Below are 22,760 nucleotides of genomic sequence, written 5' to 3'. Positions count from 1 at the left end.
GAAGTATGTGGCTATCGGTTTGCATGGAGTAACGTTGTTCCTTTGTAGCAGTGAAGGGGGAGTGGAGCAATCTGATTCTTGTGAACTCAGCTCCTCCCATCGTTGCGGCTGCGCAGTTCAATTTTTCACTCCTTTTTTTCAATTTTTCACTCCTACTCTGGCTTCCGGACGCCAAGACAGACCGCTGCCGCCGAATTTAAAGAGACAGGCAATAGTTATTTTAAATACGATAAACGGCCACCATTGTCCCTTTGCTTATTTCCCGACGCTTCTTGCCTTAGCTTGTTTAATTCGATGGTGATGTTGAATCAAAGTCGCAGCGAGTAGCAGCTTGTCTGTCATCACCCTCCACTCCGTCCTTTTCTGCGCTGAGCCGAGACTGTCCAGCTAGGCAAAGTAAGGTTGCTCGCTGGCAGGCTGGCTTCCCGACCGAGAGGAAGGTTTGTCGGCTAGCCAACAACTGGAGGTAACACCGAAGCTTCCCTCTCAAGTTGTGGTAGCGGCTCTCAAGCCTCCTGTCGCCGGGATAATGGCGAAGATTCAGGCGCACAGCACCGCGAAGCAAATAAACCAAATTCAAGACAAGCCTTACGTTATAACACAAAAGCAAGTGCAGCAGCAGCACTTCCAGAAGCTGAAGGTAAGAAGACAACGGACACGACAAGGGAAAAGTCCCTCAGAGTCAGAACCATTTTGTTCGTCGGATCATTGCATTGGATTTGAGGCTTTTCTCTTTCTCCCCTAACGTCGAGAGTAGTGAAAGGAACGGCTGGCTAACGACAGTTAGCTCGCTGGCCTGTTAAAAGTAATTCATTGCTAAACAGCCGAACATTGACATTTAAGGTTAGATGTGGAAGCTGTGTTTCATTAATGAATGTCTGAGTGACAGTCGAGCGGCACAGTTAGTGGTAGTTTCTTATTTACGATGTCAATAACAGCCACTGTAAGCAAACGTTAACTCAAACCTCGGTTGTGGGAAGTTCCTCCTTGTTCGTTTTTTCAGCCACCCTGAACAAAGTGGAGGACGTCAGCCAGGCTAGCCAAGAACGGCTATTTCAGTTCATTAGCAGCTTCATTACACATTTCTTTGTTATCGCAGTGTTTGAATATTATTATACTGTTTTTGCCAACACGACACTGTTGGCCAGAGACCAGCTGTGACTAAACCTATTGTATAAATTTGTATGTGGGTAGGTGTTGTAAGTGTTAGTGGAGTTATTATCGTCAGTTGACTGGCTGTTGGCTAACGTTAGCTACAACAACCCTCTTTAGATGTGGACAATTTCTGACAATGCTTTGTGTGAACACGTCGTTTATCGTAACCTAACCTAGCTAGGATGTTGTGATTAAAGAAAGATCCAGTGAACCAAAGCAGCTTGGCGTTTCTTGTATTCACCCGTTTTATTTATTTATATAGCGATACTTGTACAGCTTGTACAGCTAACTAGTGCATTTGTTGATACAGCACTTCAGTTGACAATGAAGAAAGCAAACATTGCCTATTTATATAACTTCATGTTAGAAAATGCCCACTTAGGAAATTCAAATATTTCTGTTTGTATAGTGGCACCTCTTGAAATTTGATGGCAGCATCTGCCGATATATACTATTATTAGTGAGACACAATGCAGCATTGATGTATGGACAAACCATTGTCCTGCTATACACGTTAAACTATCTGAGAGCTCTATCTCTGTGAGATCCTGCTTCATCAACAGCACAGCAGGATGTTTGTCAAAAAGCTTCTCCACAGCTCCAGATGAGGCTGATTATGCTTTGTGCTGCATTAATGATCTTTTGTTTTTTCCTTTGTGTTTTAGGTTGAAGATGCCTTGTCATATCTGGACCAAGTCAAAATTCGTTTTGCAAATGATCCTGGCATATACAACAAGTTTCTCGACATCATGAAAGAGTTCAAATCGCAGAGGTATTTATGCCAATTTATGCAAACAAAGAATATACAAGTGTAATACAGAGATGCACAGAAACAGATGCTACTTACCCACTATCAGTCTCAAGAGTACCAGAAGTTATCGAGTTTTAGTTATACATTTTTAATGAGATGGTTCCTCATACATACTCTTGAGATAGTGATGGTGGAGCTTGTGTGTGGAATTTGATTAGGTTGCAAAACATCACTACCCAGGGATTAACCACACATTTTAGAGCTTTTATCAATAAGTAAGAATCTGCAGATGGCTTCCTACTGTAATTATGCAATAGTTCATATTATCTTGAAATGAATTTTAATAGTGGGATGACAGAAGTTATAATGAGTAATTCGACTGCGTTACTGCTTTTTAAACTAAGCTGTAAGACTGTCTTCGATTAGTAGTTCACTGTTGACATCTTCTATCTGTTCTCCTGAATAGCATTGACACACCAGGGGTGATAAACCGCGTGTCACAGCTCTTCCATGGACACCCAGACTTAGTCTTAGGCTTCAATGCCTTTCTCCCACCGGGATATCGGATAGAGGTCCCCAAGAATGGAATGGCTTTCCTCCAATCGCCGTTCTCTACACAGGTAAGACAGTCTTTTCACAGTTGAAGTTAATAAATCCTCAAAACTAGTGCTTTATTAATGATCACACTTGAAACTTTCAGCAGGTCCATCACTACAAACTTATGGCGTGCTGAAAATAACTCTATATTTAAGTCCACAGAACTTTAAATTCTTAAGAGGAAACAGGTGCACTTCTTCTGCACCCAGAAGAACAGTTCAGTACTCTGTCTGAAAATATTACTCCAAATAAAGCTTCATATGAAAACAAGGCAGCTAATTTGTCAGTTTATTAATTTTAAATAATAGTCACAGAAATAGAGGAGATTCTTTTGCTCTTTTACCATTGGAGTGCCTCATTTTCCTGTATTTGATTTGAAGAAACAAACGCATTCCAACCTTTAAATAGAATTTTAGTGAAGATCCGAAGGTTTGAAAAAATTTGAAATATGCCAGACTGAATTGTTATCTGTCTTGGACAGTTTGATACAAATATACCTTGTCTAGAATCCAATACAAAAATGATTGCAACGAAAAGTTTGAAAACAATTTGATGCACTGCTCTTCAAAACTGATTAGATGCAGTTTGCTTCAGTGGAGATCCAGTTTCAATTCCGTTCACACTAGGTATGATTTTATATTTTGTTTATGCGTTAAGCAAAATTTTGCGCCCTTTAGCTGAGAGTAAGTGGGAAGGAATGCACAGGCTAGTTTCAGTTCTGTCAGTTTTTATATGCAATATAAATCCATGGTTTTATTTCAAGCATTAGCAAACAACAAATAACCAAGAACCAAATGCCAGTGACATTTTCTTCTAGGAGAGAAAATGTCATTGACATTCTTATTTGAGAAGCGGATTGCTTGACTAAGGAATTTGATTGGGCAGCCGGAGCAGAAGTGGAAGTTGTTGCATCGAAAATGTTTTTGACAGCAACATTGATTTTAGAATTTGTCACTGAATATAGTTCAGATGTAGGAGTTAGTATCAAAGTAGCTGCATCTCTGAGTGTCACAATGATTTTTTTTTTTTTTTTTTTTGACATAATAGTGTGGTCATTAAAAGTGGCTTCTTGGATGTACACATCTCACTCAGTATAAGTCTAATATTACTGAAGTGAAGTAAACACAAAATGGTGCAAAATAATATTTTTTTTACAGCTTGAGGCTTCTTAATAGGAAATGTAATGGAGATGCTGCGTCCATAATCACTCTCTATTTACTATTAAGTGCACTATATTTATCGTGGGCCATTTTATATGAATGTCTGAATCCTGAGTGTCTAATTTATGCAGTGTATAGTTTCCTAAAAATGTAAAGCAATGCTTACCATTTTATAGATATGAAAAATATGAAATTCATGAGGTTTTTTGGTTAAGGAGAGATGGAGTTTTTCTTAATTTTCATCCTGCTTCACCTTAAAAAATTTGAGTATAATTGTAAGGTTTTAAGAGGGATGCAAAAATTATTTTAGTCTTATTATTATGTAGGGAGTAATGAGTGTGTGAACAAGAGTGTTAAACCAGTAGTGTATTGTAGTAGTGCATTAACATTGCTGACCACCAAATTTTAACCACCACCTGCGTTTGCGTTAACAAGCAAATTTTCATTTCAAAATTGTAACTGAAGTAAACAAGAATTTGCTACAATTAATGCTTAATGCACCTCTCGTCATCTACCTCGTCATCTTCTTATGGTTTTTCATCTGTGCAGGTATCCCCGGGCCAGCAGGGGAAGAGTCTCACCACTTCTGCAGTGCCTGCAACCTCAGGTAGTGCCTCTGCCGCCCACATTGAAGCTGGACCTGCCCAGACCAGTGAAGCCAAGGCTGCCTCATCAGAGTCCCTACCTTCTTCAACCTCAGCAGGACCTCCAGAGCCTCCCAGCAGACTTTCTCTTCCCCTAACTAGCAGAGAGAGTCAGAATCAGGCCACCACCTCTTCTGTATCCCCACCTGCCTCAGAGACAAGCCCAGTAGAGTTTGACAGTGCCATCAGCTACGTAAACAAGATCAAAAACCGCTTTCTGGATCACCCGGAGATCTACAGAGCCTTCCTAGAGATTCTTCATACATATCAGGTACTGTGGAAATAAAATGTGGTGACTTAAGTTACTTTTAGTTATGTATTATAACAACATAATAAAATATAATATGAAGGATTTAGTAAGATTTAGTTACTGAGTTGTAGTTTTTCGTATTCCACCTCAAATATTTTGACTGTTGTAAAGTTTTAGCAAAGATGAGTCCCTTCTGAATTACTTTATGGTGTTTTGAATAAGAATTAGCCAAGTAATTAGAGTCATAATTTAAGTACTTTTGTCCAGTGTCAAATTTCCACAGCAATCTGTTCTTGGAGGACATTGACGATGATTGTGTTTCTTGCACTAATATTGACCATGTGTAGCCAGGCCAAAGAATTTCACCTTGGCTCTCTGGCTTTGCATTAAGTTTGGTTCCTCACCTCTGATCACTGCTTCTTACTTACTACCCTGTAGAAGGAGCAGCTGGAGGTGAAGGAGAGTCGAGGCAGCCGGGGCAGCAGTGGGATGACAGAAGATGAGGTGTTTTCTAAAGTTGCCAGTCTCTTTAAGGGGCAAGAAGACCTGCTGGCTGAGTTTGGACAGTTCCTGCCTGATGCCAAGAGATCACTGGTCAGTCAAGCAACAGTTGACAGAGATAGATAATGTTCCACTTTCAAAACAGATGACAAATAAAAAAAGTTGGGGCATAAACATTTAGCGGTCACTCTTGGTACTGTTTGTACTTTTATCCCTTTCTGTTTTTTTGCGTCACAATTGCTAATGACATTTTGTATTTCTGTGCTACTGCTCTGAAATGTCATGCCGATAATATTCATGTTTAATTGTAGATGGAGTGCAAAACAAGTGTTTTTTCCTCAGAAGTTGACAAAGCATTACAGATCAGTCCAAAAAGAACCAAAATTATTAATCAATTTATCATTATTAATTGTTAACTATCTTGATATTGATTAATCGTTTAAGACATTTTTCAACAAAAGTGTCAGTAAGTAAATGGTTTTTGCTTCTCAAATGTGAATATGTGTTATTTTTATTCATCGATGAAAGTAAAATGAAGATTTCTAGAATGTGAACGGCTGAATGGAAAACCTTAAGCATTTTTACTGTTTTCTGACACTTTATATATCAAATGATTAATTTGGAAAATAATGAAAATCATTGTTAGTTGCAGCCCTTGTCTAGAGAAGTATAGTTTTATCAGCTTTCCCAACTTCTGTGTGCTTCCTCTCCTGTAGTTCACAGGGAGCTCACTGACAGGGGGGAAAGAGCAGCTGAAAAGGCCGGAGGAAGACGACACGATAACCAAGCAGAACAAAAAGAGGCCCAGACCCATTTTACTGCAGCACATGTCCCCACTGCTGAAGGTAAATTCTGTGTATAGAATACCTGCTTCAGGCTATGCACCAGTGCACATATACATGTCCTTTATCTCCATTCAACTTCAAATTCAACAGCACTTTCTTTCATCCCAAAAGCTCCAACTACAGTAACTTTGATAACAGATGCTTAATTGTAAAGATAATTAAGTACTGTTGTCTTTTTGTTATTTAGAAAAAAATGAAGTATTCCTGTACCAAAGATCAGTCTTTTGCTTCAGTTGGCAAACATGGAGTTTTAAGGGAATTCTCCTTCTTTGATAAGGTGAGGCATCATTTTCCTCTGCAGCAATGTTGGATTTCCTTTTTCCTTGGTTCATACTGTTCTGTTGACCAGCTGCCAGTGTACTTCCCTTTTTTTCTCCTCTTTCCTCTATTGCTGTCTTTACATATTTTTTAAAGGTTTTATAATGTGATTGGTCTAATTTCCTTATCAACCCACCCATCATTCAGGTTCGTCGACTGTTTAAAAGCCAGGAAGTGTATGAGAACTTCCTGCGCTGCATCGCCTTGTTTAACCAGGAAGTTGTTTCGGGAGCAGAGCTGCTACAGTTAGTCACTCCTTTCCTGGGGTGAGTGGATGGAAAGATGATGCTGGATAAATGATGCTGGTCTTGTAGAAGAGGCTTTATGGTATTACTGCACAAAATGCTGATTTAAAAAAAGACTTTCAGTTCTATTTAAGAATTTGTAATGTTAGATTCCAATAGTATTGATACGACACAGATTTTAAACCTCATCGCATTTAGATTGGTGGAATCATATTGTGAGAATCACTTGCTCTTTGGTCAGCTGTTCTTTTCCTGATTTATCTGTCATTCATGATTTCATCCATCTCCTTCCAGGAAGTTTCCCGAACTGTACACACAGTTCAAGTCATTTCTGGGGGACAAAGAGCTCTCTCATGCTGTGTCAGGGCTGTCGGATCGCTACATGGAGGGGGGAGGGGGCAGGGAGGTGGATTATGCCTCCTGCAAGCGCCTGGGGTCCAGCTACAGAGCACTGCCCAAGACCTACCAGCAACCTAAATGCAGCGGGCGCACTGCCCTATGCAAGGAGGTACATCCACTTACGTTTTACTAAGAGTAATCACTAGATCAGTGCATTGCTTAAAGGTGCCCTGTGGAGTTTTCTTGTAAACAGAGTTTCTGTTTACATTCAGTGATTCTCAGCAAAACACACTGTGTGTATCCTCCAGGTCAAACAAACATGAAAGTTTGAAACATCAATTGTTGACATCCATGTTTTTGTTTTCACTGCCACTTGTTTGTGTATTGCTGCATTTTCCAGCACATTATCACCACCTGTAGCTCAGTGAAATACAGTGAAATCAAAAGTCAGCCGCATGCTTGTGTTTGTGCGCACTCATGAATGTGCACATGTACTAACAAAACAGGGACCCAGTCATAAAAAAACATTTCTCTATAGCACTACTAGTGGTCAAAAACTCCACGGGTTATCTTTATTTAGTGTTAATATAGTAAATGATAGAATGGACTGTCAAATATTACCCTTTGGAAAGGGCCATACAGTTGATATTGATTAATCAATGAGATTTGTGTCTGTATGTATGTAGGTGTTGAATGACACCTGGGTGTCATTCCCTTCCTGGTCAGAGGACTCCACCTTCGTCAGCTCGAAGAAGACTCCTTATGAGGAGCAGCTGCATCGCTGTGAGGATGAAAGATTTGAGGTACGAACATCCTAACAGGGAATCTGTGTATTTGTCTTGTAAAGCAGAGAGGTTTGTATAAACATCACAAATTACTCAATATGTTTTTTATCTTTTTGTGACCCTGCTCTTTTAAAAGAACAAATACAGTACATACTGTCTTTTTCAAAGATCTGCGTCTGTAATTCTCCGCTTTTAGTTGGACGTGGTTCTGGAGACAAACTTGGCCACCATCAGGGTGTTAGAGAGCGTCCAGAAGAAATTGTCCCGCCTTTCACCAGAGGACCAAGACCGATTCAGATTAGATGACTGCCTGGGCGGCACCTCTGAGGTCATCCAGCGTCGTGCTGTGTATCGTATCTATGGCGACAAAGCCCCTGAGATCATTGAGGGACTGAAGAGGAGTCCCGCCACCGCTGTGCCTGTGGTGCTGAAGAGGTCAGGACTGTTTTTTTCTCTTTGGTGTTGGCATTTTTTAAGATTTCCTCACTGGTTAAACATTAACTGAAAGAAATGTAAAGGCTGAATTCCTCTGTTTATGATCTTACTATCTCAGATGTCACCAGCTTCTTCATATAGGACATGTTGTCTGGACACTTTAAGCACATATTGAACTGTTGTGCTTGTGCACTTTGCATTTAGACATTTTCACTACTAGCAGGGAGGTATAATCAAGTGACAATATAATGGAAATGTTGGTTTTTCACAATAGCATAAATAGGATCCTTGTATCAACAGGCAGGGATCGTTGTGCGCCCTGCTAACAAGGGTCAACCATACCAGCAAAAGCTCTTAAAAAGGGTCTGTGTGCTCAGTGTACTCCACGTAGGCACTTGGAAATCTGTGTTTTAAACATGGCAGGCTTCTACGTAAAGAATGAATTCTGTAAAACTTGTTTCCTTACATTGATACTTTGTTCTTTAGAATGAAACTTTTGTACATTTGGACAAGCAAGTGCTCTGGCACATGTGTTAACATTACAAATTCATGAACATGCCTGTGTTTTCTGAAGTAGCTACATGAAAGTTGTGTCATTCTCTACAGGTTGAAAGCCAAGGAGGAGGAGTGGAGAGAGGCCCAGCAGGGTTTCAATAAGATATGGAGGGAGCAGTACGAGAAGGCCTACCTGAAATCCCTCGACCACCAAGGAGTCAACTTCAAACAGAATGACATGAAGGCCCTGCGCTCAAAGAGTCTTCTCAATGAGATTGAGAGCGTCTATGATGAGGTAAAGCCTCTCGTCGTATCTGCAAGCTTAACACGAGGACATCATAACATGAAAAGATAATTAAGTGTGCAGTGTCATGACATTACTGTATAATTTTTGGGCTAGCTTGTAAAGCCACACCAGAGGTTGGACAAATAAGACATTCACTATATTTTAATGATTATAATTTTAATGATATTTTTTTTTCATCCTTTTGTGTAGTGCTGCTGTTAGAGGAAAATGTCATATCTGTTGATAGGAGATTAATTTCCCTGAGGTCAATAACACGATTAAAATGGTTCATTAAAATCAACGATTTTCAATTTCCAACTCCGCCTGTCGGAGTATATCTTCCTGAATTTTACCTCATTTAACTATGTTTTTCTGTTTATCTCAGCGTCAGGAGCAGAGTACAGAAGAAGGTGGAGTTGGCCAGCAGGGCCGTAATGGCTCTGGTTCAGCCTCATCCAGCGAGCCTCACATGGTGTTCACGTACGAGGACAAACAGATCCTGGAGGACGCTGCCTCGCTCATCATCTACCACGTCAAACGTCAGCCCACCATCCACAAAGACGACAAGGACCACATCAAGCGCATCATCCAGCACTTTGTCCCTGACCTGTTCTTCTCCCGCCGCGGTGAGCTCAGTGATACTGAAGACTGGACAGATGAGGAGGCTGAGCCTGAGGAGGGAGGAGAGAGAGGAGGAGGAGGTGGACCAGCACCAGCAGCAGGGGGAGGAAATGGTAATTCTAATAATGCATCAGGAGCAGCGGCAGCTACAGGTAGTCAGTCTCAACCCCAACCTGCCCAGTCCCAGACCCAGACCCAGACCCAACCCCAGCAGCAGCTCAACGGTGAGTCCAGGCGAAGGCGCTGCAGCCCATCCCAACCTGCAGACACAGAGGCCTCCACCACCTCTAGTAGCATGAGTCAGCCTGCAGGAACCACCACATCCACCCCTGGATCTACACCTATGGAGACGAGTTCAGGTGCAGCCGGGGAGAAGGTGGACCTGCGTGACCCTGAAGCAGAGCACCAGAAGGAGCTGGACGGTGTCTACAACCTTTTCTTCGTCAACAACAACTGGTATTTCTTCTTGCGGCTGCACCAGACTCTGTGTTCGCGGCTGCTGAGGGTTTACCGACAGGCAGAACGGCAGCTGCTGGAGCACCGAGCTGAGCAGAGCAGAGAGAGGCTGCTGATGGCCGAGGGACGGAGGGAAAAAGCATGTGATCTCGCCATGGAGCTCCGCCTCAAACAGCCCAGTAAGTTCAGCCACTGGTTGGTCATACAAATTGTTGAAATGGTTAATGTCTTGAAGTGGAGTTGGGTCAAACAGCTGTCATATGTGACTCAACAGGACAAATAAGCTCAGAGGAGAAGGCTATTTTATTTCAGATCCTTGGCCTATGATTAAGAGCTTTAATATACATTTTACCTCATCAGGGAGATAATTCATTAATGTAATTAATGAGCACTGATTCATAAGGCACATTCAAATAAAACTGTTGATGATATCACTTCACCTAAATTATTCCAGGACACATGGTGTTGAGTCACAGTCGTAGCACATGGTACTATATGATAAAGGGATAAAGAGACTCGATTGAAAATTATTCCAGATCTGTAGAAAGGCTGATGCTTTTCTTTTTCTTTGCCTCGTCAACATTTGAAACAGCAGAGGGTAGCACAATATCTGTTTTTGGTGTTCTAAGTAGGCTTGGTTCAGTATTCAATAATATCGAATTGCGTCATTCAAAAATATTTTTCATAATATCGAGAAAAATAAATCTTTTTTTTTTTTTTTCCAGTTTTACAGTCTGCCCTGCTGGTGCAACCCTCATATCACTGCTTTGCTTACTGTACACTACCTGCATGTGACAAATAAAGCATTGAACTGCTGCTTAGTGACAGCAACTTTTACCTGAAATATAAAATACAATAATATAATTTATGTACTATTTAAAAACGAAAAAATAGAAACATTAAAATACAACAATATAATTATTGCAAATAAGACAAAAATCATCAAGTAATCTTCTCAGTTAATCAATTAAACATCAGAAAATGATGAAAACTGACATATCATTGAGTACAAGGTGACATCATTACCAGGTACAAGGTGTGTTTAGTCCGACCAACAATCCAAAACACAACAATAATTAATTTGCTATAATATAAGGCCATGAAATGTTGGTATTTTTGCTTGAAAAATGACTTGAACATTTAATCAATAATCAGAATAGTTGCAGATTGATTTTCTTTTAATGGATTAATTGGCTAATCTTTGTAGCACTACGGCAGAAATCCGGCATCAGTTTTGACTATTGATATCCACACTGCCCAATTAAAATCACTGCTTTCGGCTGAAAACTGCATTTGAACATCAGTATTGTACTCATGGTAAAGATGAGCACACAGTGTCCAAAACCTCTCCTCGCTGTGGGAACAGACCCACGCTGACACTGCTCACTTGATAGCTGCATTAAATACATTGTAATTATGTGCTGTTGTAACAGAAGTGACATCCCTTTGTTTCCACAGGTGAGGTGGAATTAGAGGAGTATTACCCAGCCTTCCTGGACATGGTGCGCAGTCTGCTGGATGGCAACCTGGACTCCACACAGTATGAAGACACACTGAGAGAGATGTTCACCATCCATGCCTACATCGGCTTTACCATTGACAAGGTCATCCATAATATTATTCGGCAGGTAAGCAAAATTTCACTTTCACCTTTTTTTTTCTCAAGGTTGTCCTCTTCCACATTTCCCTTGTGTCTGTTTCTAACTCTCCACCTTCTTATTGTTCAGTTGCAGCACCTAGTGAGTGACGAGGTGTGCCTGCAGGTAGTTGATCTTTACCTGGCTGAGAGGAAGCGGGGGGCAGCTGGGGGGAACCTGTCCTCACAGTGTGTCAGAGCCGCTTGGGAGACGAGCTACCAGTGGAAAGCTGAGAGAGTCATGGCTGAGGAGAACTGCTTCAAGGTGAGCACAATGTCCTGATGAATGTTGTACTGGGTTATATATTTGGCTGTGACATTTTGCTGCTATTTGAAGTAGTCGAATAATTTTCCATTATCAACCTCCATTTTCTCTGCAGTAGAAATATGCTGTGTACATGTGTCATTTTAGAGGATAGTTTTCTATTTCTCAGAACACTAAATACACCCAGAAAAGCAAAGTACATCACTAATAACTGTGTTTGTAATGGAGGGTTTAAGGAATAATGATCATGATTGTAGAAAAAGAGAGCTGCTGAAGGTGAATCATTTTCAATCTTTTTACTTCAGAGTTAATTCTCTTCATTTTTCAGAAGATGTTCAGTTCTATTGCTTAGTCACAATTTCACCTCCAATGTTATACATAGGGCTTAATCTGTATTCATTTGGACATAGAGGTGACACTAGTTATAAGCAGCCAGTTGTACTACAGCAACGGAACAGGTTTTTTAAAAAATGTACTTAAATGTATCATTGGATCAGCTGTTATAACTGTCTGCATCTTTCTCTTGTACCAAAGCTGTGTTTATAGATTTAGACAACTTTTATATTCCACTGTAGTTGATTTGGGTTGTTTTACTTATGTTTCTCTGCATCTTGTGTCATCAGGTGATGTTTATCCAAAACAAGGGCCATGTGACGATGACCATTGAGCTGCTGGACACTGAGGAGGCCCAGGCTGATGACCCATTAGATGTACAGGTAAACACAACTTTAAAACTGTGTAAATGCTTGCTTTTCTGATTGAAGTTATTAAACTGAATTTATTAAACTTGATGGAACTCGCCCTCTTTCTCCCTCAGTGCCTGTCGAGCTACATGGAGCAGTTTGTAGGAACAGAGTCCAGTCTGTGCTCACAAGCAGAGGGCTACTTCTTCAAACCCGTATTTCTGCCCAGGTTTGACATTACTGTCTCTACATATCTGATTTAAAGACATTTAGACCAAACCACTTCTCCTTTTAAGTGGTTAGGACCAAACTATCCATGCACTTGGAACAGATCTGATGGGGCTTCTTTTCTCTTTCCTACATGTTTTCCTACACTTTTTAGTATATTGCACTACACTACTACAACAACAGAAGAAAGTTAGAATTTCTGCACGCTGTCAGCAGGAAGTTTTGTTAGAAACAAAATATTTTGGTCATACAAAACATTGCGTTTTCAATAAAACTTAGTGATCAAAGTCTGCAGGAATTCAAACTTTCTTTTTTATCTAATATACTTTCAGTGTACATTCATTTGCTGCAAAACATCTGCTTTAGGTGGAATTTGCACAACGGAGGAAGTGGGCCATCACCTGTTCCCACACATATCTGACTTCAGTGTCATATTGCCGTTAGAGCTCCTGTCATCTCAGATAACATTCGTAAAGTTTAACAGGGTCTATTTCATATGTCATTCAGTTGCTCTCAGATTTTGTCGGACAGATAGTGTGATTTGAATGAACCTTTTTAAGATGTGATGAATTTCTCAAATGTGTCTGTTCTTGTAGGAACCTGCGGCGTTTCCGTCGCTGGCAGGTGCGGCAGGTTGAGGCAATGCGCTGCAGGAGAGAGTGGCACCGCCAGCTGGGCGTGGAAAACGCCGGGAGTTTGGACTGTCGCTTTAAACTCAACACTCACAAGATGGTGTTTGTCATGAACTCTGAGGATTACATGTACCGCCGAGGAGCGCTGGTCAAGGCCAGGAAGGTAGGGTGCAATCTGCATTTAATTTCACACGAGTTTATGTTGTGATGAGTCAAAGGTGTTCTGGGGAATCTGGGTGACATCTGGAAAATCTAACCCTGCTTGTACATTCTCTCTTGGGTAAATCCTGCTTTGTGTTTTCTCTTCCTCCACAGTCGCAGCACAGAGTGGCAGCGAGCCAGCACGAACGCTTTGACAAGTGGCACCAGGGCTGGCTGGCCAATCACGTTACGTCCTCGGCTGAACGCTCGGTGCAGAACTGGCTAATGGGCGAGGAGGAGGAGGACATGATCCCCTGCAAGACTACCTGCCTGTCGACCGAGGTGAAAGGGCAAACGGTCAACAGATACCAAGTTCATTACAGCGGTAGCAAAGCCCCGGCCTCACCGTAGAGGCCTGCATAGAGATGGACGTGCAGTATGCGAACACACAGGTAAATGCATGGACTTACAGGACATTCATACACTAAACACAGACATAAACAGCTGCAGTCACACTTCTCCACCTTCCTCCACAACATGTTCACTCACTCACTTTCACTCATGGATGAAGAAACTAGCAGAAAAACACAGCGAGTCAGTGAATGAGTGCACAGTGAGAGGAGTGATGATGTGGAGCAAAGGACCAACACAGACAGTGCAGTGATCAGTGAGAGTGAACTCGGCCCTGAGTGATGGGACGAGTTGGACACAACGGCACAAATGGAGATCATCATCCTCATCATTCTAGCTTCTCTGGTGGCACTAACAGTTGATAAGACTCGTGGACAGAGACAGTTGATCAGGCAAGAAGTTATGAGATCATTAAATTTGTTTCAGAAATGTGAATGTCTGTTTTTCCTTTTCTTTTTTAAGTCAAGTGTAGTTTTTAGCTTCTAAAGCCAGAGAGCCTTCTGCTTGTTGGTTGGTTGGTTGGTTCATGCGTGTTTATATGGAGAGATAATGGTAAACGTGTGTATGTATGTGTATCCTGCTCTTCATTTTGTCTGTTTGTATGTCCAGTACAGGCTCTACAACTCTAGTAATTGCATCATTACTGTATGTGCATATATACAACAGGGATCCTGTTTTTTTTTTTTTTTGTTTTTTTTTATATATATGCATCTACATGAGTTGATTGATACATCTAAAGATCATGTGGTTCTTTACAGTGTTTGCTGTCAGCCAACTCTTGATGTTTGCAGTTTGTTTTTTGTATTTTCTTTCCCTTTTTTGTGTTGTAGCGAAACAAATTATCACCAGGGCAACAGAGTCCTTAAAATTAATTGGTTTAATATTGATGAAGCAGTCAAATTATGTATCATATTCATGATTTCACCAAATGTTTACTTTGCATTGTCTTTTTTTGCATACTGACATTGAAAATAAAAGCAAAATATCAGTGTTAAAATAGAATGTATAACATTTATCCTGTATCAGTTATCATAAAATAAACAACCTAGTTGTGACCTTCTTAGATGTTGACTGACAGGTTGTTTGTTTTTTGGCTTGAGAGAAGTTCAACATACTGATTGGGTGCAACTCAATTGATACATTGGTTTTGCAGTATGTTGATACCAAAACAGTCAGTGAAGTGGCTGCATGCAAAACTATAAAAATGTGCTCAGTAGAGCACAGTCCTCCGCTACGGCCAGTGTGAAACAACATACACCAGACTTCAGAGAAAAAACTAATTCATAGTAAATGATCCGGATCTGCCCCACAATGTAATGGGGCCCTCCCTGGCCCATGCTCCATCCCTCCACCAAGTTTGGTGGAGTTGTTAAGAAGTGTAGATGTTCAGATTTCTTTTTTTCTGAGCACTTTAAGGACTTTTCAACCATGCTGGTGATAAAAGCTGAGACTGTGATTATTACGGGTACAAAGGAGGTTATGTTTGTTTTTTTGTCAGCAGGATTACGCAAAACTCCTGAAACTTGCTGAAGGGATGGGCCATGGGCCAGGGAAGAACCCATTACATTTTGGTGTGGCTCCCCTTGAGGCAGATCCAGGAATTTTTTTTTTTTTTTTAAATCTCTTTCCTTAACATTGAATGATTGTGCTTTTTTTTTTTTCACATTTCTGCCAATTTGTCTGGAAATAATGTATGGCTCTTGATGTGAAAAAAATATTTTGTTATGCATTGAGATCTATTGAGTTTGTACAATTTGAAGCTGATCCAGATTATCCAGATCTGAGAGACGTGTAGGATTGTTTGGCCTTGGAGGACGTGTGCGCTCTGAGTGCCACTCTAGTGTTTAGATTTAGTTAGGCAAACTCAGTCTGCTGAGGAAGCTCGTGATAGAGCTGAAAGCCCCAGAACTGCCACTAATCCACTTTGTGGTGAGATTGTTTTGACAACTGTTGTTTCCAAGCTCCAAGGTGTTTTTTGTCTAAGATGGAAAAGACTGTTGTGTTTTATGTTGGATTATGAGGGTTTGTTGGATGGTGATTTGACACAAAGTTAGCTGTGTTCTCCTTTGATTTTTGTGGGCGTTTCCTCTTTGCCAAGAAGCAAGATTTCCAGGCTTCTCAGGATGATTCATTTTTCACGGTTGGCACACTGAACATAACAGCGTCAGACTCAGTCTGCCCACCAGGAATGAGGAAAAATAACCCATCAAATCCCTAAACACTGCCAGTACTTTTGGACGAGTTCCTCAACCTCAAGAACTAAATCTGATCAGGACCTGCAGCACGGCACTTCACCACCAGGCTGCACGTCTTCGTAGAGGTAAGGGGGGGGCCCAGCCACACTGGGTGTAAACATGGTTATAGTCTTCAAGTACACTGCAAAATAAAACAGAAACATTAAGCAACAAATATGAAGCAATCAAAACCACGAAGCCACAAAGGAAACAAAAATGAAAATGACTATGGTCTTGAAATGGCTTAAACGTTACATTGTTTCTTCAAAAGAAACCATAGAAGGTACTAAAGTTTTAAGTCTAAGTTTTATAAGTCTTAAATATTTTCTTGTAGGCACTATTGTTAAAACAGTTTTTTGTGTCATCGTGGGCAAGTGAAGATCTTAGCAAAAACTTAAATGTTTCAAAATGAATTGACCCATATATTTTCTGAACTGATATTAAATTGCAATCTATGAGGAATTATAAAGCTCTTAACTTGGTGAACCCTGAAGAAGCCTTGTAAAGGCCCAGTGCACAAGAGGAAACACACCATCAACCACAACAATCAAGTGCTACAGAAATAGGTCTTTGCATTTGTGTGAATCTATATTCACAGACGTGCATCAAACCCGCACTAAATAGGAAGATTCACAGCAAAGCTTCTTGTGCAGGACAGAAATCATCCACTCAAACTAGGCGGGTTAAAGAAAAAAAAGAACAGGTCAGAGTAGGTTGAAGCAGCTAAAAAGTAAAAGATAAGAAAAGAGACAAGAGGCAGATTGAGTTTTAAAAATAATCGTGGTTTATAAAACCCAGATATGACAGGATCACCAAAGTGTATACAGAAATACAAATACCATCAGGAAAACCATCATAGAACAGTGTTATACACTCGACATGTACAAACTACTCTGTAAAAGGGACTCGGGATGGATGGTTCAGAATGTAAGACATTTTCCTTTCTTTATGTCTCTTAAAATCACATTTAGCCACAATGTATTTTCTTCTATTATCTTTTTTCTGTATCTTATTAAAGTGGAACATCCATCTACCAAACTACAGGTACTATCACGTTCAGCTAGATTAGAGAGAGGGTACGAACAACATCGAGAGAGCGGGGGAGAGAGGAGAGGGGGAGGATGCACACACTTCAAGCACTTTAACATCATGGGGGTTACAGCAAGCAGTGGAAACAAAAATCAGCTATGGTTTTCACCCATGAGCAAAATGGGATGTCAGGGCTTATCGCTATCATCATCTCATTGAACACGACCTGTACAAAATAACCCTGTTTTTGTTTTTGTCAGCGGCTTCCACATACCGAACATCTGAGAACAGACTCTGGTCACTAAGACAGGTTTTCTCACAGAGAAGCATCTCAAAATGCTTCCAGCGAGCAAATAGAAGATCCTAGATCTGTTTTTAAGATAAGCAGATCTGGGATCAGTTTAACAGTATCTTCTTATGGTGTGGGTCCTTTCTGGACTGGGGTCTGTTCCTGCGCCCAACTACAGTACGTCAAATTGCTTCTGTCTGCAGGGCAGTTTACAACAACAGATGTAACGTCCACAATATTTTCATGCTCATTCACAAATGTACAAACAGGATTACAGCTTCAGGACACAGGAATCTGCCCCCTCGTCCCCAACTCCTCCATGAGCCCTGGATGTAAAACCCCCCCCCCCCCCGGAGATGACGTAGCCTTGAAATATGAAGGAATCACCTACAAGATACAACCAATCACATTCTCCGTTTTTTTTCCTATGTTGATATAAACACATTTTCAACAGATTTACACATGAAAGAGTGCAGGATTGTGAACGGTCGACAAAAAGCTCCTCATCACCTAGAAAATACTGCTTGTCTTAGAGCAAAAATGGCAACGTATGAAATCATTCATTGTTACAGTGGCTACAATGATAATATACACATCATGTCAAATAAATTAAGATCTATGTACAATGTAAAATAAAAGCAGCATGCAGGCAAGAAACCAGAGCCTTTTTACAAAACTATCTGCTGTAGTGTTGTGCTCTCTGACACGAGAGAGAGAGGCGATGTGTGCATGTGTGTGCATGTGTGTGTCATGTTTTATGTCTGTATACAGTTATGACATGTGTCCGGTGTATTGAAATAGACAGGGAAGCTACCCATCTTCTAAACTTGAATAGATACAACATTTTAGTCTCTAGCTTTCCGGTTCACATTTAGCTCATTACACACAGACAAACTTTTCAGTCTTTTAGCCACTACAGGAAAAAAACAAACAAAAAACACACAAATAGAAGTAGCAGAAACAGGACTTTTCTGTAACACATTTGTCTTGCAGCTCTCTGGGCTCTGTCTCATGACTGGCTGATGGAGATTCAGTGTAGCCTCAGGGAGGAAGAGCAGAGCAGGAAGAGAAAGTGAAACACACACACACACACACACACCAGCGTTAAAGTTAGCATTGTTTTGCTGAAATCCAGGGGGCCATTTAAGAGCAGCAGCAACACACTTTAAATTTTCTAACAGAGAGCTCTTCAAGTCTGAGCTGGTGGTTTGAGAATAAGACGGAAGGGCAAACAGTGGATGTCATGCACAGCACATTTTTCTGGTTGTTACTAACTTTCCTTATCTAAAATGAGTTGATTACATTAGAACAAATTCACACTTTAAATCATTAAAAAAAAGTGCTAAAATTACTGAGCATTATTGAACATTAGAGTCAAACAAACATGGATCTGGTGACGAATGAATGTGGTGAAACCTGACTCTCAATGACCTCATGCAGTGCTGCCAGATCTGACGGCCACCAACTACCCTTATCATCATAAAAGCAGTTTTTATATTTCAGATGTTGAAAGCCTGACAGTTCATTTGGGGGAAATCTGCCTAAATGTTACAAAAAGTAGCTCAAATCACCACGAATGGCCCCAAACCATTTTTACCTGCACAGTTACTTAAAAAGGAGATCACTTTGGTGGAAAACCGCCCAATCTGGCAACACTGATCTTTTGTCAGAGACAACATCTAGCAGTGCCCCACAATGCACCTGTACTGCCGGTGGTTCTCAAACATTTTCTTTCGCGCATCAGAATACACTTGTTTGATTATTGGACCTTCAGATTCATTCAGTTTCAAAAGCGCTCCGTGTTTCACCCCTTGTTCCCGCTCCCCGTTTGAGAACCACCGGCATATACACACAGGACTTTGACTCTCATCATTCTAGTATACACAAACAGTGACAGTAATACTAGTAACTCTATTCATATTACTGGGATTTCCAACAAGACAGAACCTACCTGCTAAAACAGCCCAATAAAACATGTACTTTTGTGAAAGAGAAGAAAAACACTCCACTCTTTTAAATCAGCCTTTGGCTCTGTTACCTTTGACTCTCTCAGGCAGGTTGAATGTACAAAGCTACTCTACACACAGACACATTCATAAAAACAAGCTTTGGTAGTTAATGCAAAGAATAGCAATGCACATACAACAGGCAGGCTAGCAGGGCACTTTAAGATGACATGACACGATACATGTGATGTTTCACAAGTCCTTTTTGCACTAATTGGAGGTTGGGGATCTAATCGAGGTCTAACAATGAGCTTATTAAAAACATGGCACAAGTCTAACCAAGAAAAACATTCCAAACATTATAAAATACATTAACAATCATCGTGTGGATGCTTTAACTAGTCTCACTAGTATAAACAACACATGTAGAAGTACTGAACAACTACAATAGAGTAATAATGCACATCAAAGTATATTAAATATATTACAAAGCAACTTCACAGACTAGAAATGTTTGAATCAAAACATCCCTTTTGTGTACAAGTAGGTTTTTTCATGTTTTGTGTATTAAATGCACTTTTCCTGCAAGTGCCTCCAGGGTTGTGATTGTACACTGACGTTATTACAACTCAACAAAAAAAAGAGAAGAAATTAAAAAGGTGGAGTATAAAAAGAATCAACAAGTTGAAACCAGTTGATTTGTTTTGATATGCTGTGATGTGTGTAGAGTCCTTCCTCAGATTTCTATTGATTGATAGTTAGTCTTTTGATTGGCTTTATCTTCTCCCTGTTGATCCTAGTGTAGTTAAAAAGGCATGTAAACAGTCGTGTGTAGCCTATCTATGCAGCTTCTCCTACATAAAACCAGAAAAAACAAAGGAAAATCTAAAGAAACAAAAATATCTCAAAGTAAACAACACATACTAAAAAAGTCCTTAAAGAAGAAGAGGATATCCAAGGGCAGTATGGTCTGTGTTTCCAGTTATGTGCAGGTTTCCCATGACATCTGTCCATCTGTCTGTCTCTGTGGCATTAGCGCTCTCCTCAACTGTAGCAATAATACACTATGTTTGTGCTTCAGCAGGTTTATCTGTCTGTGTGTGTGTTTCTACATTACAGTGTGTGTGTTTCTATACTTATAAAGACCAAATATACTCACAAGGAAGTAAAGATGAGGTAAATTCTCCAAAGTGAGGGCAGACTGACAGTCCTCGCGGATTTAAAGGTTTACACTGAGGGTTAGGGTTACTACACAGAAAGAACTACAGGGCAGACGGGTTGAGGTTGGACGTTAGAGAATGAGGTCCATATAAGTATAGTATGTCTGTGTGTGAATGTGTGAGTGTGTGTGCGTGTTTGTGTGTTTGTGTGTGTTAGTTTGTGTGTGTGTGTGTGTCTGTGTGTTTGTGTGTGTTTGTGTGTGTGTGTGTACGTGCTGACGTTGTGGACTCAGCTGAAGGCCTCATCATCCGTGTCTTCAATAAGTACCTTTGTGTCCTTTTTCGATCTAGAAAAAAAGGATTTAGACAAAGTGATATATTATCTGGCAACATTTTTATTATGATTTTAACAGTTTCACTAAATCATTAATATTTTCATCTTGAACAACTTTTTAACTTTTGTGCTTCCTGAAAAAAAAATCAGCAAACAATTTCAGTTGTTCACGTGTTCAATTTTCTAGCTTCTTTAGTTTTATTTTCTAATATTTTTTAAGTCAGACACTGAGTGCCTGTCCATTTTGATAAATGGATATATATCATAATCCAGGGTTTAAATCTAACATATTGTAATTTATACAAATCCAAAAGTACTGATAGTTATTTAGCATTTTGTATGCAGGGTTCAAATAGAAAGTATGTGTTAATATAGTAGCGCCTTTTTGTGATGTCAAATTTCTTCCAGAACATTGTTTTGTTGATATTATACAATTTATTTTTGTCTACAGTTGTTTGTAATCTTTTCTGGTCTTCAGTCTTTTTAAATACAAACTAAAATAGAAATGTGTGTGTCTCTGTGTTTTTCCTTACTGCGAGGAGGACAGTAGGGGGCGTCGGAGCGACAGGCTGTAGGACCTCTTCCAGGTCTTTTTGCCCGAGCGGTTCCGGACACCGTCCTCCTGGTCCATCATCTGCTCCAGCAGCGTCTGGTCGTCAGCATTGAGCGGCGCCACCGAAATATCCCTCACCGCACGGAACTCACCACAGTTATTCAGGTGCTCGTTCTCCAGACGGAAGAAGTTCCACACAAAACGTCTGCAAAGAGGAAGGAGAAGAGGGGAAACAAGGGGGGGATTTGTATTAGAGGTCACTGTTGGTGCTTTTGGGATTGTCATGCTTGAAGCAACAGCAGTTTAATGTCTTGAGAAATATGTCTTATCATCTGTTAACATCTTGATAGCCAGTTATTTTTGAGTTGTACAATTTCCTCATCCTGTAGAACACCACAAGTGAGTGTCAGTATGTGTGGTACAAAAAGTAAGCATGAGACCCACCTGAAGACCTCGAGAGGAGCCAGCACGGTGGCTATGATGTCGCCCACAGAGTGGATCTTGGTCATTGTGGTCAGAGAAATCTGAATTGTCCAGGCAAAACGCAGGATCACATCTTCTATTATGGCACAGTAGTAGTAGGCCTGAAAGAGGAGACTGGATTAGGTAACTCTGTGTGTGTATGTGAGAGAGAGAGAGAGAGAGAGAGAGAGAGAGAGAGAGAGAGAGAGAGACAGAGAGAGAGAGATGCATGGGACTTCTATCAGACTCTACCTTGTGGGGGTAAACTATTTCTTCTCTGAGGAAGGTGTTTTCTCCAGCTCCGCGGTCAAACAGACCCCAGTCCATACGCAGATCCCAGATCAGTGTGTACAGGGAGCTGATGGTCGAGAAGACTATCAGCAGGTAGAAGAACATGTCAGCGTCTGTATGTCCTTGTTCTGAAATAAACACACAAACACAACTGATGTCAGATGACAGCCATGCATTCAATCATTTTCTCTGAGTTAGTTTATTAGACCTGACATCAGTACAACTTTTCCATTAATACTTTGACCACTAGAGGGAGTCCTCCTGTCAAGAATACACTAGCAGTGGCTCATTGCAGTCTTATGTACAACTATTACATTAAGAGTTGAATTCCCACTTACATTAATACATTTTCTATCAAACACAGGACGACAACATTAAATTACACACTATGTTGTATCTTATTCACTTATTGAGCAAGTAGCTGCACTGGGAAGTAGAGCTTTAGGGGCTAAACTAAAGCAATAAAACTTGGAACAGTAGTTTCATTTGTTTGGCATTATGAAGGGAATCTATATTGGAGGAGAAGCTATTGCTATGGTTATATACAGACACTGAAATAAAGTGTTCAGTACAGAAGCTGTGC

General features: G+C 40.5%; 2 protein-coding genes across 2 annotated transcripts; one reads left to right on the top strand and one right to left on the bottom strand.

Moving 5' to 3' along the window:
• Window positions 1-168: 168 nt before the first annotated feature.
• Window positions 169-14,942, top strand: sin3b (SIN3 transcription regulator family member B). Its single transcript, XM_023400084.2, has 19 exons — window positions 169-640; window positions 1,821-1,927; window positions 2,373-2,526; window positions 4,213-4,578; window positions 4,996-5,151; window positions 5,775-5,903; window positions 6,091-6,180; window positions 6,369-6,487; window positions 6,761-6,974; window positions 7,492-7,608; window positions 7,787-8,025; window positions 8,632-8,815; window positions 9,192-10,062; window positions 11,342-11,511; window positions 11,611-11,784; window positions 12,408-12,500; window positions 12,602-12,696; window positions 13,292-13,490; window positions 13,643-14,942. Exons 1-19 carry the CDS (start codon window positions 530-532, stop codon window positions 13,877-13,879), a joined length of 3,825 nt encoding a protein of 1,274 aa, XP_023255852.1. The 5' UTR covers window positions 169-529; the 3' UTR covers window positions 13,880-14,942.
• Window positions 14,943-16,874: 1,932 nt separating this feature from the next.
• LOC111650226 (solute carrier family 53 member 1-like) lies at window positions 16,875-22,309 on the bottom strand. The gene is made up of 4 exons (XM_023400082.2): window positions 22,139-22,309; window positions 21,869-22,008; window positions 21,405-21,629; window positions 16,875-20,884 (listed from the first exon to the last, which is right to left on the bottom strand). The coding sequence occupies exons 1-4, from the start codon at window positions 22,280-22,282 to the stop codon at window positions 20,827-20,829; spliced, it is 567 nt and encodes a 188-aa protein (XP_023255850.1). The 5' UTR covers window positions 22,283-22,309; the 3' UTR covers window positions 16,875-20,826.
• Window positions 22,310-22,760: the final 451 nt, after the last annotated feature.

The sequence above is a fragment of the Seriola lalandi genome, unplaced genomic scaffold, assembly GCF_002814215.2.
Source record: "Seriola lalandi dorsalis isolate HSWRI2012SDOR001 ecotype SW California unplaced genomic scaffold, Sedor1 jcf7180002052130, whole genome shotgun sequence".
Classification (NCBI taxonomy): Eukaryota; Metazoa; Chordata; class Actinopteri; order Carangiformes; family Carangidae; genus Seriola; species Seriola lalandi.
The sequence above is the reverse complement of the archived record's forward strand: the minus strand, read 5'-3'. Positions and strand labels throughout refer to the sequence as shown.